Raw genomic sequence first — 17387 nt, forward strand, 5'->3', positions numbered from 1 at the left:
TGTGTTGGAGGCCAGCCTGGGACTATGAAGTGAGTTCCAGGTCAGCCAGGGCTACAGTGAGACCCTACATTGAAACACACACACACATAAATCAGGTGACTGTAGTTGTATGAACTTATGCCTAGATCTTTTATTATATTCCACTGGTGCATGTGTCTAATCCTGTGCTAGTAGCATGCTAATTTTATTACTGTGGCTCTATAGTGTATCTCCAATCTTCCTTATGCTAAGGACCTTTTTTTTTGCTATCCGAGACCTTTTATCATTCTATATGAATTATGAAACTATTTTTCTATTTCTTCACAGAATATGATTGAGATTATGTTGAATCTTTATATTGCTTTTAGTAGGATGGCCTTTTTTGTGATGTTATTTTTTTCAGTCCCTGAACGTAGAACATGTTTCGAACTTCTGGTATCTTCTTCAGCTTCTTTCTTTAGCGTTATAAAATCATCATTGTAGAGACCTTTCACTTCTTTGGTTGGGGGTGTTCTGAGATGTTTAAAATTGTGTTGCTACTGTGAATGGAACTGTTTCCCAGATTTCTTTCTTAGTAGGTTTTTTAGGTGCATAAGAAAGCTACTGGTCTTACATGTTAATGTTATATCCTGCCATGTAGCTGAAAGAGTTTGTCAGCTCTAGGATTATTCTGGTGGAGTTTTTAGGCTCTCTTATGTATACAATCATGTCATCTGCAAATAAGGCTAGTTTGACTGCTTCCTTTCCAACTTGTATGCCTTTTATAACTTTCTCTTTTCTTTTTGTTCTAGCTAAGACATCAAAGACTATTTTAAATAGCAGTCGGGAGAGTGGACGCCCTTGTCTTTTTCCAGGTCTTAGTGGAAATACTCTAAGTTTTTCTCCATTTAGGATGATGTTGGCTGTAGTTCTGAAATATATAAACTTTATCATGTTAAAATCTGATCCCTATATCTCTTGTCTCTCCAGGTTTTATCATGAATGGATGTCATATTGAATATGCCTTTATGGTTTGCTCAAGACTATGTAAAAAATATCTTAGAAAACTAAGAAGAGAAAGAACATTCCTAGCCTACTAAAGGATATTGATAAAATACTGACATCTAATATAATAATTTACTGGAAAAATATTTTCTCACAGTCAACAGGGTAACAAGAAAAGTATATCTCTCCTCCTCACTATTCCTATAAAGAGCATACTGAAGATTTTAGCTAGTAGAATTACAGCAAGGGAAAACAACAGAAGTCATTCATGTTGGAAAGGTAGAAATAAAACTATCTACCTGCAAATGACATAATTGTCCATGTATAAAACTTGCAAAATCTAAAAAGCAAAGCTAAACAGGGTCACAAGATATAAGGTCACTATACAAAAGTTGGTTGTATACTTGCATACTTGTAATAAAAATTAGATTTTAAGTCTCAGCACCATTAACAAAAACACCACCCCCCAAACCCATGCACTACATAGGTATAAATCTAGCTAAACATGTACAGCATCTACACTAAAAACTACATTCATTGACCAAAAAAGCAAAGAAAGCCTAAATCAGTGGAAAGAAAATGATATCCCTGAGTTGGTAGAATCAATATTTTGATGTTATATTTCTAAAACTAACCTCTATATTGAAATGAAATACTATACTATATCAGCAGCACATTTTTATCTGGAGCAACAATCTGCTTGAAAATATATGTGGAGAGGCTAGAGATAATGCCTTAGCAATTAAGGTGTTTGCCTGCAAAGCCTAATGACCAGGGTTCAATTCCACAATACCCACATAAACCCAGGTGCACAAGTGATGCATCTGCCTTTATATGGGCACACCAGGGCCTCCAGCCGCTGCAAACAAACTCCAGATGCATGTGCTACTTTGTGCATCTGGCTTTATGTGGTTCTAGAGAGTCAAACCTGGCTCATTCGTCCTTGCATTCAAGTGCCTTAATCGCTGAGCCATCTCTCCAGTCCACTGGAGTTAACTGCTTTTTGACAAGTGCACAAAAGTAATTCATTGGAGAGATTTTTCTTTTATGAAAAGGGCTGGAATAACTGGGCACTCCCTATATGTAAAGGGAAATGAAACTCAACATATGCTTGCACCTTAACAACAACAACAAGAAAAACTAACTGGAAGTAGATCTTAGACCTAAATGTAAAGCTTTAAAAATTCCAAAATTTCCAAAAAGAAGGATGAAAAATCTTTGTGAAGTTGGGTTAGGTAAAGCTTTCTTATATGTGACAGAATTCATAAAACTTTTGAATTCATAGAACTTTTGAATTATAAAAGACACAGAAGAATAAAAAAGACATGTTGTGAAAAAATATTTGCAAACAAAATATTTGACAAATAGCTTTCATACAGAGTCCATAAAGGAATATAAATCCAGTAACAAGAAAACAAATAACACAGTCAAAAAAGTGCACATGGAGAGATGCATAAGTAGTTATTTGGAATATTCATATTACAAATTAAAGTAAAAACAACTGTAGTAAGATACCACCTAACACCTAGCCTACTATGGTTACTATTTTGAATGACTATGTCAAGGGCTGGAAAGATGTAAGTAACTGGAACTGTCATATACTTCTCATAGAACTGAAAGATGAACCCACCATTCTGCAAAACTGGTAGTTTTGTGGAAAGTTGAATATATAATTATTCTATGACTCAGCCATCTCACTGCTATGTACCCAAGAGAAATAAGAATGCATTTACTGGGGGCTGGAGAGATGTATTAGCAGTTAACCACCTGCCTGTGAAGCCTAAGGACTTCGCTTCAAGGCTCGAATCCCCAGGACCCATGTAAGCCAGATGCACAAGGTGGCACATGCATCTGGAGTTCGTTTGCAGTGGCTGGTGGCCCTGGTGTGCCCATTCTCTCCCCCACCCTGCCTCTTTCTCTCTCTGTTACTCTCAAATAAATAAATAAAAATAATTATTTTTAAAGAATACATTTATTTCACCAAAAATTGTACAAAATATTCCCAATAGTCTTATTTATCATCATCAAAATCTTAAAAGAATCCACCTATCCTGACTGGCAAGCATGGGGTACATCCATACAATGGAATGGAATACTGCCAACTTGAGAAAATGCACTAAAGACATGATAACATAGAACCCAAGGACACCACTAAGCAGAAGTCAGGAACAACAGACTTCTTGCTCATGATTATTTCATTTGCAGGATGCCCTGGAAAAGCCAATTAGTGATTGCCAAGACCTGGTGAGATGTGGAACAGGTTAATTATCAAAGAGCACCATTAGAGAAAATTTAGAGGCAAAAAAAAAAATCTGTCTTAACATTTTAATGGTGGCCCTAATTATATACCTGGCTATATACAGAACTGTGTACAAAACAGTGGGATTTACTGTAAATAAATTTCGAGAGTGCAAATAAAGTGGAAGTAAACAAACAAAAGATACTCAAGAGTTCGAGATTTCTGAGTCCTACTGAGGATAGCAAGAGTCTCTTTGGCAGAAGACACATTATTCATAGAAAGGACACTAAGTTTGGTCTTCCAAATGGAATAAGGAAATACAGAGAAACCTGTGAGTGCCAAGTCAATGTTAAAAATGCTTCAATTAATGTGGTTCTTAAGTTTTTAGTCTGCGTATGCATGATTTTCCATAAACAGGAGCACATTGTTTAAATATCTTAGATTCTGGTTCTTTAAAGACCCATAATTTTTAACACTTGTTTTCCATTGGTCAGTCTTACAAATATTGTCTAAGGTAAATGAACAATGTTCCATTTGGGGTCTACAATTCCATTTTTCAAACATCATATACAGTCCATTATTTTATCATCTAAAGAAGTTACCTGGATCAGTTGCCTTCTCATTTCTGAGACAAAAAAAAATCAGTTTGGAAACTGGAAAGATGGCTTATTGATTAAGGTGCTTGCCTATGAAGCCTAAGGATCCAGGTTCAATTCCCCAGTACCCACGTAAGCCAGATGCACAAGGTGGCACTTGTGTCTGGAGTTTGTTTGTACTGGATATAAGCCCTGGTACACCCATATTCTCTATCTTCCTCCTTCCCTTCCTCCCTCCCTCTTGCTCTCAAATAAAAATAAATAAAATATTTTTAAAAATCAGTTTTATGCAGAGATCCAAAAGCTACAGAGAACTGAACTCAACACCAACTTAAATCCCTAACTTGCCTGCCAAGGCTCAGGGAACACTTCAGGAGGGGAAAGGAAGATTGTAAGAGTCTCAAGGTGGATAGGAATAGCCTGAGGCACCTTGTTCCCCCCTCCCTTTAAGAGACCAAAGCTTCTTGGTCCCCACAATGAATACTAATAACTCCACCAAAGAAGACCATCAGAAGAATTGGAGCAGGTGTTAGAGGACCTAAGAGAACAACCTTTTTATAAAAATATCAATAAATAGGGGCTGGACTGATGGTTCAGAGGGTAAGGAACTTGCCTGCAAAGCCAAACAATCCAGGTTTGATTCCTCAGTACCCATGTAAAACCAGATGCACAAAGTAGTGCATGCATCTGGAGCTCATTTGCAGTGGCTGGATCCCGGGCATTCCCATTCTCCACTCTCTATCTTTCTCTGTCTCTGTCTCTTTCTCTATCTCTCTCTCTCTCTCTCTCTCTCTCTCTCTCTCCTCTCTCTTCACTCTCCTTATAAATAAATAAAATATTTTAAATAAATTGATAATAATAATAATGTTTGGGGAAAACCACTTTTATAGGGCTGGAGAGACTGCTCAGTGGTTAAAGGTGCTTGCTTGTAAAGCCTGACAGCCAGGGTTCAATTCCCCAGTACCCTTGTAAAGCCAGACACACAAAGTGGTACATGTGCCTGGAGTTCATTTACACTAGCAGGAAGCCCTGTGGCACCCATACTTTCTCTCTAAAATAATTAAACAAGAATTTTAAGAAGTAAGTTTAATAGAGGTAGGATTTACCTCAGCTTATGGCTCCAGGTTACAACCCATTATGACAAGAAATGTGTGGTGGCAGAAGCTGGTCATATTTAGCCCAAAGGAAACAGAGCAGGGCAACTAATGCTGCTGATCAGCTGGCTCTCTGCTTTTTATATAGCTCAGAATTTCAGCCCATGGAATCGTGCCACCCACAGTTATTACAGGTCTTTCTACCTTCATGAACCTGATCAGGACATCCCTCCAGACATGCACTAACCTAATCTAGTAACCCTTAGGACTTGGCAAGTTGATCAATATAAACCACCTCTGATTCTTTATATTTATGGTGTCAAAGTTGGCATCATGGGAGTCCAGCAAGGTTCACACTGGAAATGCCCTTCTAATGCTTGAGGCAGAATGCATGCATATGGAGACCAAGAGTGTTAGGGGTATAAATTAAAGCTGTAATAAGGAACTTAAAAAATAAGTTTAGACACAAATAGAAAAAGAAAATCTTTTATCTATTTTCATTGTATAAAAGTTATACTGTCACCATGAAGAGTTAGACACTGGATTTTTCATATTAACATACTGGATGTTTGTGAAAGACTCTTGACTGACATTCAACATAATATTTATCATCAAGAGATTAAAATATCACTGGGCAAACTCTCCTAGACTTAACTGAATTAGACATACCATTTTTGAGACAGAATTTAACTGCATAAATCAAGTTGGCTTTGAACCCAAAATCCCGCCTCAGCCACACAAGTGCTAGATTTACAGACATTCACCTCCACACTCAACTGTAACTTTTCCTTTGTTTATAACTTAAGAGAAAATAGAGAGAAAACATAGATGATGGATCAGTGACCTTTGTTGACAAGCCTCTTTACTGTGTGGTACATGTGTCGCTTGAGGATACCCAACAGGCCAGATATATGGGTGCACAAGGTAAGAGGCCAGGCTCCCTCAATTTGTATACTGACGGCTACAGTGAATATCACATAGGATGCCAAGGTGTAACCTAAGAAAATTTCTGTTTTTTAATTCTGTGTGTGTGTGTGTGTGTGTGTGTAAGAGACAGAGAGGGTGTGGTATGGCATCTGGTTGTGATGTGTAATACACGCAATATGGACATATGTGCAGATGTACAGATGTGTGTGCCCCGTGTGTGTGGGTGGAGATACCAGAGGACAATTTTCAGTGCCCTTCTCTATTCTCATCCCAAACTTTTGTGAGATGGAGTAGAGACAGGAGATGGGAGATGCCCTCAACCTGGAGCTGCCTACTGTCAGCAGGCCCCAAAGAATCTCTGCCTCCCTACTCAACACCAAACACTGGGCATAGAGCTGTGCATGGCCATGCCAGCTTTTTTTAATTATTATTTGACAGAGAAATAGGGGGGGAGAGAGAGAGAGAGAGAGAGAGAGAGAGAGAGAGAGAGAGAGAGAGAGAGAGAGGGAGAGAATGAGCAAGCCAGGGCCTCTAGCCCCTACAAACGAAATCCAGACACATGCACCCTGTTGTGGTCCTGGGAAATTGAACCATGGTCCTTTGGCTTTGCAGGCAAATGCCTTAACCACTAAGCCATCCCTCCAGCCCCATGACAGCTTTGTATGTGGGGTCTAAGGAGTCAAGTTAGGTGGACTCTGGCCCTGAGAATGTATAAGCAGCAATCTTAACCATTAGCCAATTTCCCCTTTTGTAATGAAATGGTGGTCTGGTAAATTGCGTCTTTTTGAAGATTCAAAGATCTAAAACATTGAATTTTCAGAATTAAAGCATTCTCATTTTGTGCAGGAGTGGACAGACCAAAAATTACGCTGGAATCCTAATGAATATGGTGGAATTCGCTCAATTAAAGTTCCATCGGAATCTCTCTGGCTGCCTGACATAGTTCTCTTTGAAAAGTAAGTAACAGGGCTGGAGACATAGCTTAGTGGTCAAAGTACTTGCCTGCAAAGCCAAAGGACCCAGGTTCAATTCCCCAGGACCCATGTAAAGCAGATGCACAAAGTGGCGCATGCCTCTAGAGTTCATCTGTAGTAACTGGATGTTCTGTTGTGACCATTCTCTCTTTATCTACCTCTCTCTCTCTCTCTCTCTCTCTCATAAATAAATAAATTTTTAAACAGAAAATAAGTAACAGAGAAGAGAATTATATTGAAAATTATGACAGTGAATAAAGAAAATTCTGGTTTGAGAGAAGTAACAACTTTAAGTAGCAAAATGTTTCTTCCTAAACCACTCTTTACCATAGTAGCAGGGAAGTAATGAAATACAGAGAGTACAGTGGTGGGGAAACCCTCAAACTATTAAGTGTTCACTTAGCTACTAAAGTAAAACCACTTTCATGACAGTGCCGATGGGCAGTTTGAAGGTTCCTTCATGACCAAGGCCATCGTGAAATCCAGCGGAACTGTCATCTGGGCTCCTCCTGCCCGCTACAAAAGTTCCTGCACTATGGATGTCACATTTTTCCCATTTGACCGGCAAAACTGCTCAATGAAGTTTGGATCCTGGACTCATGATGGTACCATGGTGGACCTCGTGTTGATAAATGAAAACGTGGACAGAAAAGACTTCTTTGATAATGGAGAGTGGGAAATCCTAAATGCACAAGGGATGAAGGGCAACAGAAGAGAAGGGTTATATTCCTATCCATGTATCACCTACTCATTTGTCCTGCGACGCCTGCCACTATTTTATACCCTCTTTCTGATAATCCCCTGCCTGGGGCTGTCTTTCCTCACCATTCTTGTATTCTATTTACCTTCTGATGAAGGAGAAAAACTTTCATTATCAACATCAGTCTTGGTTTCTCTGACAGTGTTTCTTTTGGTAATTGAAGAAATCATCCCATCTTCTTCAAAGGCCATCCCTCTCATTGGAGAATACCTGCTGTTCATTATGATTTTTGTTACCCTTTCAATTATTGTCACTGTTTTTGTAATTAATGTTCACCATAGATCTTCTTCAACGTACCATCCCATGGCCCCCTGGGTGAAGACACTGTTTCTGCAAAAACTCCCTAAACTGCTTTGCATGAAGGGCCCCTTGGACTCCTGCTCTACCCCAGATGAAAAGAATAACACAGTAGTGAGGGGGAAAGTCGCAGAGAAAACTAAGCGGACTCCAGCAAATGACGGCGAAAGGGTGCTGGTCACCTTCCTGGAACAGGCTGCCGAGTCCATCAGGTACATTTCGAGGCACGTGAAGAAGGAACACTTCATCAGCCAGGTAAGTAAGCCCATGACAAGAGTGCACCTGCACTGAGGTGTGCACCAGAATGCCACCGGGGCATCTGTTGACAACAAAGTGTGGTCCTTGTTCAAAATGACGTGATTAGTGAGCCTGCTTACAAACAAAAATTTTCAAATGCTCCACAACATGCAATAGGAGTTTTAGTAAAAATGTTTATGAAAGAGTTCAAATGAGCATAAAGACTGACTTGAAGCACCTTTAGACACAGCACTGTTCAAAACTCCTCAATCGCATCTTCCATGACTCAATTACACTTTTAAATTGATCTTTTCATCATGCCATGATAGATGTTTGATGCACAATTTTTAAAAATAAAGGACTAGGGGGCTGGAGATATGGCTTAGTGGTTAAGATATTTGCTTGCAAAGCCAAAGGACCACAGATCAATTCGCCAGGACCCACGTAAGCCAGGTGCACAAGGGGGTGCACACATCTGGAGTTCATTTGCAGTAGCTGGAGGCCCTAGTGTGCCCACTCTCTCTCCCTCTCTCTGCCTCTTTATCTCTCAAAAAAATAAAGATAAAGTTAAAAAATAAATAAAGGACTAGAAAAACAAAAGGAATTAAAAATCAAAACAGAGGAAGGACTACTTGGAAACAGAAGGGTCCTCAGTGCAGTGGGGTTGGGGGAGTGAGACAAAAGAGGGTAATGGGGCAAGAATACTATTTAAATTACAGTATGTTTATGTATTAAATATCTCAATAAAATATTTAAAATAAAATAAACTAATAAATAAAAGTAATATAAGAATTTTGCAATCTCTTTTTGCAAGAAGAGGATCTAGTTATTTAGCTCACGGATTAAAGAAAAAGAAATGTGAAGATACAAGATGCAAGCCAGGAATGACAGATACTCAGGAAGCTGAGGCAGGAAGACCACAAGAGCCTAGGAGTTTAAGCTCATCATGGGCCACATAGCGAAACACTGTCTTAAAAAAAAAAGTATGGTGCTCAGAGTGAAAGCAAACCTGGGCAAAGACCTACATGCATTGTGTGATGTGATATATTACTTAACTTGAGCTTTCTTTTTATGGAACCTACCTTGAAAAACATGGCAAAGATTAAATGACAAATCATGAACAGAATACATACTGAAAACAAGCTATATAGGTCTTTATACCAGTTGCAAAGTTCAATTATTTCACAATAATAATGGTGCCAAGAGCTCGTAAGCAGACTTAGAAATCATTTTTGGAAATATCATTTATATTTTAATCTTACCCACAGAGACCCAGACTAATATATCCTTTCTCTTAGCCACTTACCATTTTGTCATCCACTTTAAGGTTTTGACTTAAAAAAAAAAAAAAAAAAAAACCTAGAAAAATACCTGCTATTATACAACATGCTTTTCAACTCTTTTTTTTTTTTTGGGGGGGGGGGGGGGGTTTTGAGGTAGGGTCTCACTCTGGTCCAGGCTGACCTGGAATTAACTCTGTCATCTCAGGGTGGCCTTGAACTCACGGCAATCCTCCTACCTCTGCCTCCCAAGTGCTGGGATTAAAGGCGTGCGCCACCACGCCCGGCTTTTTCAACTCTTAAGTAGGGAGGTTTGGCTTATTTCCTTACATTTTTTGAAAATACTAATGCAAAGACTTAAGTTGATTTTATAGGTATAAAATTAACAGATGATCAGCATAGTTTGGAAAATTCAGAAAAACGTAAGCAAGAAGATTGAAATCACCAATAATCCCACCACTTAAGGGTAATGTCTCAACCTTTTAGTTTAGCATCTTTGTGCCACCCATCACCCAACCCGCCACACACATGCAGTTTTATTTCTATGCTCCATAAGCTTACATCAGGAGCTGCCTGCGGTAACAGCCTTCTGACCTGGATCATTCTGGGAGAGTGGGCCCTGGCTGTATGGCACTTTTACCAAACCCCATATACAGGTGCTCTGCAATTAATATGAGGTTGTGTCTCAATAAACCCGTTGCAGATTGAAACTATCTGAGGTCAAAATATATTGACACAGCTACCCCAGTGAGCACCAGGGCCAGCACCACAGCATCCTGTACAGGGCACTTACCCTTGGTGATCAATTGAATGCAAGGTCCAAAGGGACAGTAACCCACTGCTGTGACCAAGTCATGGGGCAGTGCCACTGTATGCGCTTAGCCTGCAGAAGATCCCCTTTCCCTCCCTCCCTTCCCCTCCCACCTACCTTTCAAAGTGTGAAGTAATTTCTACTGAGCAGGTTTCACTTTCTTACCATCATAAGTTGAAAATTTACTGTGAAGACTATCTGTAGGGGGGAAAAAAGAGAAATATGAGTCTCCATGCTTCCTTTGCAAACTTCCCTAACGCCATGATTTGTTCCTGCTTTAATATGCTCCTACAGGCCTGGTGCCCATTCTCCCCACTCCAACCTTCCAGTATAACCGAAGATGCCGCAACCTCTCTGCCTCAGAATATCTGTCCCTCCTGTCATTTCTCCTCTGTGGTGCCTGTCTCAAAACCTGTAAGGGACCAGAAACACTTGTGAAGTCGAGAAAAGTCCTGTAACACTTGGTCACAAATGCTCTTAAGTTACCAATGTGGAACTGACTTCACATGTGTATCAGGAAACATTATGTAAAAATCATGTTTTTCTCATTTTGATTAGCAATATTTCCAAAAAATGATAGAGAATTCTCATTTCTGTTTTACTTCTTTGGTGTTGATAAGAGTGTCCCTAAATGCTCAATTTACAACCTATGTATTTTGTTCTTGGGATACAATGAATGATGCCACCATAACTCCACGTCCTCTGATGTGAAGGTACATTTTGAAAATTTTAAAGTGCTGTCAACTCAAATAGTGTTAATTATAAAGTTCAGAACAGCTGCTGAACATCATGAATGAAAATCACCTTTTTCTCTCTTTTGCAGGTGGTACAAGACTGGAAATTTGTGGCTCAAGTTCTTGAGCGCATCTTTCTTTGGCTTTTTCTAATAGTGTCAGTTACAGGCTCCATTCTAATTTTCATCCCTGCCTTGAAGATGTGGCTATATGGTGCCTATTAGTAGCACATCCCCAGAGCCATTTGAAGATATGCCATGCAGACAAGACACCCCTGAGAACTGACAGCCGCTTGCATGCTTACAGAGTGCAGATGCATGCACTTGTTCCAGAGCCCCAGTCCCCTGAGCCCAGTGCCTGCTCTGCTTTCTCCTGTCATGATGACCCTATTAGTAAGAGAGTTGAACCTGCAGAGGATTCAGGAGTGCTGTAGCCAACCTTCAGCGTCCACTGGGTCACACATCAAATTCCAGCATGTCCTCTTCATTCAGGATTACTCCCAGGCTTTGCTTAAGAACATCATTTCTTTGCTTTATCTGAACACAAATCCTACAAATTCCCTACCAATCTGGTCTATGAAGGTAGCTAAGCTTACTCTCCATTATTGTTTTAGATTTATAAGAGCATTCATTGTAATTTTACATTTATTTAGGTTTATTAATAAGATTTGAAGGACAGAAAAGGAAATATCTCATCAACCAGACATCTTGCACTAGAAAGCTTTTCTAAATCCTCATTCCTATAGACTTACCCAACTGTACATATCAAGTGAACACTGAAAAACATCAGTGCCAGTCTGTTTTGTGAGGAAAAGCTGAGTGCTTTAAGGACTGCTTTCACAGGCTGGTGGATGCCAAACACAGACGGAGACTGAAATGATGACTTCTGTCGGGGATGCTCTTTTACTGGCCAAAAAGAGTAAGGTGTGGCTTAAATGCTGTCAGATACAGCTGGATTTATCTACATTTTTGGAGTTCTCCATGTCTGGCTGTTTATAGCCCTAGACATTTCCCAAATCCTTCTAGATGTCTTTGCTGCTAGTCAGTTCTCTGTGTGACTAGATATCCATCCTGCTTATGCTAACCTCTTTTCAAATTAAATCTTTCTCCCCCTTGTGCCCTTGATCCCTGTTGCCAAAAACAATTCCTGTAATTATACTCCCTATCTTCAGTGGCTGCCTCTCCTAAGCTCCTAGGCCTACAAGGTCCCCATAGGCATTACATTCTTAAGACAACCATAGTGTAGTAAAGAGAAAGTTTTCAAATACCATGGACTGTTTATCTAGAGAGATTCATACCATTCAAATAATCCTCAAAGGCAACTCGCAGTTGCAAAAGGGAAAGCATGTGTATATATTTCATAATATATAGCAAGATCAGTGTATTTGTGTTCAATTGACAGGAAATTTTATGCTATAGAGCTGCATTTCTTTGCACTACATGCATATATTATACAACACTGGGGCTCTGTGTGATCCACATGTCCATTACTCTTCTGAATATTTCGCTGAGTTTAAAAAATTATTGGTGTATATTTATTGTACATGCTACTGGGTTTCATACAGACATTATCATGTAAGCATGTCATGTGCTTAGGTAGTACCTCATGCTCTTTACCCTCCCTTTTCTCAGCTCTCCTCCTCCCTTGCTCCTTTAAATTCCAAGGAAGAGTTTTCTCTAACTTTTATATCATGCACACACACATGATTTTGTGCATCTTTGTAAAATCTAGGATCCACACATGTAATATTTGTCTTTTGAGACTGACTTCATTCAATTAATGTGATAATCTCATGTCACATCCATTTTCCTGTCAGTGACAAAATATCACTCTTTATGGTTGAATAAAATCTCCTTATGTTATAAACCACATTTTCTTCTTTTTTTATTGACAACCACTCTACATACAGACAAAATACTGTGATCATAATCCCCTCCCACCATCCTACCTTATCCCCCTGCAAATACCCTCTACACTGAATCCCTTCTTCTGTCCAAATAGCTTCTCTTTTATTTTGATGCTATCATTGTTTTAATTCCTATGTTGCATGTCATGTGCAAGGTAGCATCAACCACTATGAGACATGAATGCCATGAACACTTTGTGTCTAGAAGACAGTATTGCAAAGCACTTGTGGTGGCTTGATTCAGGTGTCCCCCATAAACTTAGGTGTTCTGAATGCTAGGTTCCCAGTTGATAGAGACTTGGGAATTAATGCCTCCTGGAGGGGTTGTATTGTTGGGAGTAGACTTACGGGTATTATAACCAGTTTCCGCATGCCAGTGTTTGGCACACTCTCCTGTTGCTCTTGTCTACCTTATGTTGGCCAGGGGGAGATGTCCACCCTCTGCTCATGCCATCATTTTTCCTGATATCATGGAGTTTCCCCCTCAAGCCTATAAGCCAAAATAAACCTCTTTTTCCCACAAGCTGCTCTTGGATGGGTGATTTCTACCAGCAATGCGAAGCGAACCTGACTGTAACAGCACTTGTCCCCTTCCTTTGTTTCTGACATTCTTTCTACTACTTCTTATGAAATGGACTTTGAGCCTTAGAAGGTGTGATAGAGGTGTCTTCCTTATTGCTGAACACAATCTTTCACTTCTTCTCAGCACTTTTGGTTAAGTTTTGAGCTACTTTTCTTGAGAAGCTTCTCTCAACAAAAGTGGGAGTGAAATTAATATATGGGCATAAACATAAGTATTAGAGAGAAGTTTGGTGACATAATGTACACATTCAGCCAGACAACACTAGTTGTTCCCCCCCCACACACACACACACACTAGAAATTATGACCCTCCAGCCATAGCTTTTGACTAACTTTTCAGCACTAGGCAGGAATTCCCTCCCTCCCATGAAGCAGCCTTAAATCCAGAGAGGGCAGCTCGTTTCCCTTATAACAGACATGTCACCATTACACCAGTTGATATATTTGGCCTCTCTGACCAGCTGTAGAACTTGCAGGCTCCACTCCTGGTTAAGACTGTTGATGACTTTTCTCCTCCAACAGGCTGCATAGGTCTTTCCAACATGCTGACAGCTTGTCAACAGGGAGGAGGCTTCTAGCTCAGCTCCAGCTTGACTTCTCATTGTAAACAACATTTTCTTTACCCATTCCTTAATTAACAGACTTCTAGGCTATTTCCATAACTTAGTGATTGGGAATCATGCAACAATAAACACCAATGTGCAAATATCCCTGTAATATGCAGACTTGGAGTTTGGAGGTAAATACCCAGGAGTGGTATAGCTGGGGCATATGGTAGATCTATTTTTAGGTATTTTTGTTTTGTTTGGTTTGGGTTTCGGTTTTTTGGTTTTTCAAGGTAAGGGCTCACACACAAGGCGGAGCCTGCTCATCTTTTAGTGTGCTCAACCCAAACCTCCATCCCACCCTCACTTGACTAGGCCACTCAACAAGGCTCCACAAGAGTTGCTATTGCTGCATTCTGAGAAATACAGAGGGCTATCACCAGAAGAGCAAACCCCAATGCAAAACAATTAACACACACACATACACACACACACACACACACACACAAAGGCAAGATATCCCCAGCAAGAATGCCTAGTCCTATAATGGAAGCCACCAATGAAAGTACTGATAGAAAACTCAAGATACAGAATGAGAAATGCAATTATAATCATCATATTAAATAAACTTAATGAGGCCAAAAACAAACAGCTGAATGAAACTGAAGAAAAACAACAAAAAGACAGAACTCCATCGATGCATGGATAAAATGGAAGTAAATCAAAAAGAACTCAGTGGATGGCTGAATGAAGTGGAGGAAAATCAAACCAAAAAGAACTCAATGGACAGTATAACTCAATGATAATATAATAAAATGCAGGAATGAATTCCAAGAAACACTAAGAAAGAATGTCAAATCAAGAAATAAAAATGGAATTCAAGGAGATGGAAATGATGAAGAAAAACCCAATGGAAAACAGCAACAAAAAAAGAAATAGCACATTTAAAAGGATCCCAAGAAAGCCTCACCAACAAAATAGATCGTGTGGAGAACAGACTACCAGGGCTCAAGAACAAGACAGAGAAAATAGATTGGGAGCCAAAATCAATGACAAGTTCAAGAAAACACATTAACAGAACAAGAAGGAAATATGGGACACCTTTAAAAGTCCAACATTTGAATCATGGCCATAAAAGAAGTGGAAGGAATACGGTGGGGGGAGGCATAGAGAATATCTTCAGTAAAATTTCAGAAGAAAATTTTCTGAATCATAAGAGAGAGACCTATTCCAAGTATAGGAAGCACATGGAACATCGAATAGACAGGACCAGAGATGAAATTCTCCACATCACTTTATAGTTAAACAGTAAACACAAAGAGTGATCTGAGCTAACAGTGGCAAGTAGATGAGGCTAAGCAATCTCAAAATCTACTCCCAATGACACACCTCCTCCCACATGGCATTACACCCTAAATTGCCACTAGTTCAGAATGGAGCATTTAAAACATGTGGGTCAGGCTGGAGAAATGGCTCAGAGAGTGGTCAAGATCATGAATTGTGGCCGGCACTCTGAGAGTACCTTATACTTCATTGGCAAAGAGGCAAAGAAAAATTCACAATGTAGCAATGAATCATAATTATCAACCCCATGGAACCTATGTTGTCATAAAACATAGAAAGTGTGCTATCATAGAAAAATGTTGTGGACACTTACTTGAGAAAACAGCATTACAATGTGAAATTTAAATATAAAATCATCTTTGTACATGAACAAGGACTAGAAGAGAAAAAGCAAAATGAAAATTTGTTCTTTTGAGTTCATTTATTACTTTCTGCTTTAAAACACATCTTTTAAGTTATCATAATAATAGTAAACTAACCAGAACAGAATAAAACAGAATTACCAATGTTCTGCCTCTCAGAAAATAAGCAACTCCAAACAGAGCAAGATTTTTACTTCTACTAGTATAAAGTACCTTAATATTTTTATGATTTTGCAATTTTTATGAGAGAGAGCAAGGCGAAGGAGAGAGACAGAGAGAAAGAACTAGTGTGTTAGGACCTCCAGGCACTGCGATTAAACTCCAGGTGCATCCACCACCTTGTTCACAAGTGCCACCTTGCATGTTTGCGTCACCTTGTGCCTCTGGCTTATGTGGGACATGGGGCCACTCAAATCCCTGGAAAACAAGCACAAGCATGGACATCCAGAGGACGTTTATGCAACACCTTTAGACTGGGTGCTGTCTGCTCTGGAATCCAATGTTACAAAACAGCCTACTGTCCTCCCTGGCACAACAAAGAAGCATATTCAGGCTACTAAGTTTACAACACTCTGTTCTTGCCTTATTTTCCAGGAGATGGGGACTTGGCGTTTTCTTGTGGTAAAGAGTATAGAACAAAAACAATAAGTTTCTGAAGGTAAAGAGAAAATACAAATTAATATATTTTTCTCTGTTCCCACATAGTAGCAATAGAAATAGCCCTGCTGCCCTGAACACACAACTATAAGTAGCCAAAGAAATGACCATTTGTTTCTAGTCATCATCTATCTGAAATGCAAACAGTTTAAGCTACTTTTTAAAAAAAAAAACATTTTATTTTTATTTATTTATTTGAAAGAGATAGAGAATGGGCATACCAGGGCCTCCAACTACTGCAAACAAACTCCAATCACATGAACCCCCTTGTGCATCTGGCTTATGTAAGCCCTGGGGAATAAAACCTGGGTCCACTGGCTTTGCAAGCAAGCACCTTAACTGATAAGTCATCTCTCCAGCACAGGGCTACTTTTAAAAAGCAAAACCTTAGTAATCATGCTGTTTCATGAATCAATTTTCTTCCACATAGTATTTCCCGATACTTTCAAAACCAAATGTTGGTGTTTGCTTGCCTATGTCTCCTATGCACTTTTACTTGATGTTAAGAGCCATTAAACAAGAAGTCACACAGTTGGATAATGTGTTCTGGGTTTCCCACTGGCTTTGCTGTAGATAAAGCCTCTGACTGAAGCCACCTGAAGCTGAAACCTCTTACACACACACAAAAAAAAAAAACATAGATTATACTATTTTACCTGGTGACCATTGCCTGTCAGTGACCTCCATGGAAGTTTCTTTCTTCCACATTACCCTGTCCTTAGGAGAAAGTTGCTTTCTTCTATCTTCCCTTGTTCTCTGAGAAAAAAAAAAAATACCTCTTCTTCCGAACAACTAACTATGAAATTATCTATGCCTGGGGAAAGGAACTAAAAAGTCATGAGTGATGACTATCCAATCAGTAACTGCTTGTCTTACAGTACACAGAATGTCCACCAACCTGTGCATCAGAAAGACAGACCATCCAAGGTCTACAATTCCCCTGTATGTGACTATCTGATGGGATTCCATACAATTCCCTATATAAGCTTTAATACTAAAACACTTAGGCAAGATAACCAATGTTGTCAATAATGTCCATCTTCTTTGGTTTATTGGTTTTCAAATAAATCATTTTTCTT

The 17387-nt window shown here is 39.4% G+C and overlaps 1 protein-coding gene across 1 annotated transcript; it reads left to right on the forward strand.

Moving 5' to 3' along the window:
* The first annotated feature begins 4935 nt into the window (after window positions 1-4935).
* Chrnb3 (cholinergic receptor nicotinic beta 3 subunit) lies at window positions 4936-11136 on the forward strand. Its single transcript, XM_045131553.1, has 4 exons — window positions 4936-4965; window positions 6669-6775; window positions 7226-8105; window positions 11002-11136. Exons 1-4 carry the CDS (start codon window positions 4936-4938, stop codon window positions 11134-11136), a joined length of 1152 nt encoding a protein of 383 aa, XP_044987488.1.
* The last annotated feature ends 6251 nt before the right edge of the window (window positions 11137-17387 follow it).

The sequence above is a fragment of the Jaculus jaculus genome, chromosome 12 (assembly GCF_020740685.1).
Source record: "Jaculus jaculus isolate mJacJac1 chromosome 12, mJacJac1.mat.Y.cur, whole genome shotgun sequence".
NCBI lineage: Eukaryota > Metazoa > Chordata > Mammalia > Rodentia > Dipodidae > Jaculus > Jaculus jaculus.

What these genes read in the sequence shown, in the direction of transcription:
- Chrnb3 (XM_045131553.1), top strand. Translation starts at nt 4,936, where the DNA reads ATGACAAGAAATGTGTGGTGGCAGAAGCTG. An exon ending in GACATAGTTCTCTTTGAAAA is followed by an intron (nt 6,776 to 7,225) that starts GTAAGTAACAGG and finishes CTTTCATGACAG; the next exon opens with TGCCGATGGGCAGTTTGAAG. An exon ending in AGGAACACTTCATCAGCCAG is followed by an intron (nt 8,106 to 11,001) that starts GTAAGTAAGCCC and finishes TCTCTTTTGCAG; the next exon opens with GTGGTACAAGACTGGAAATT.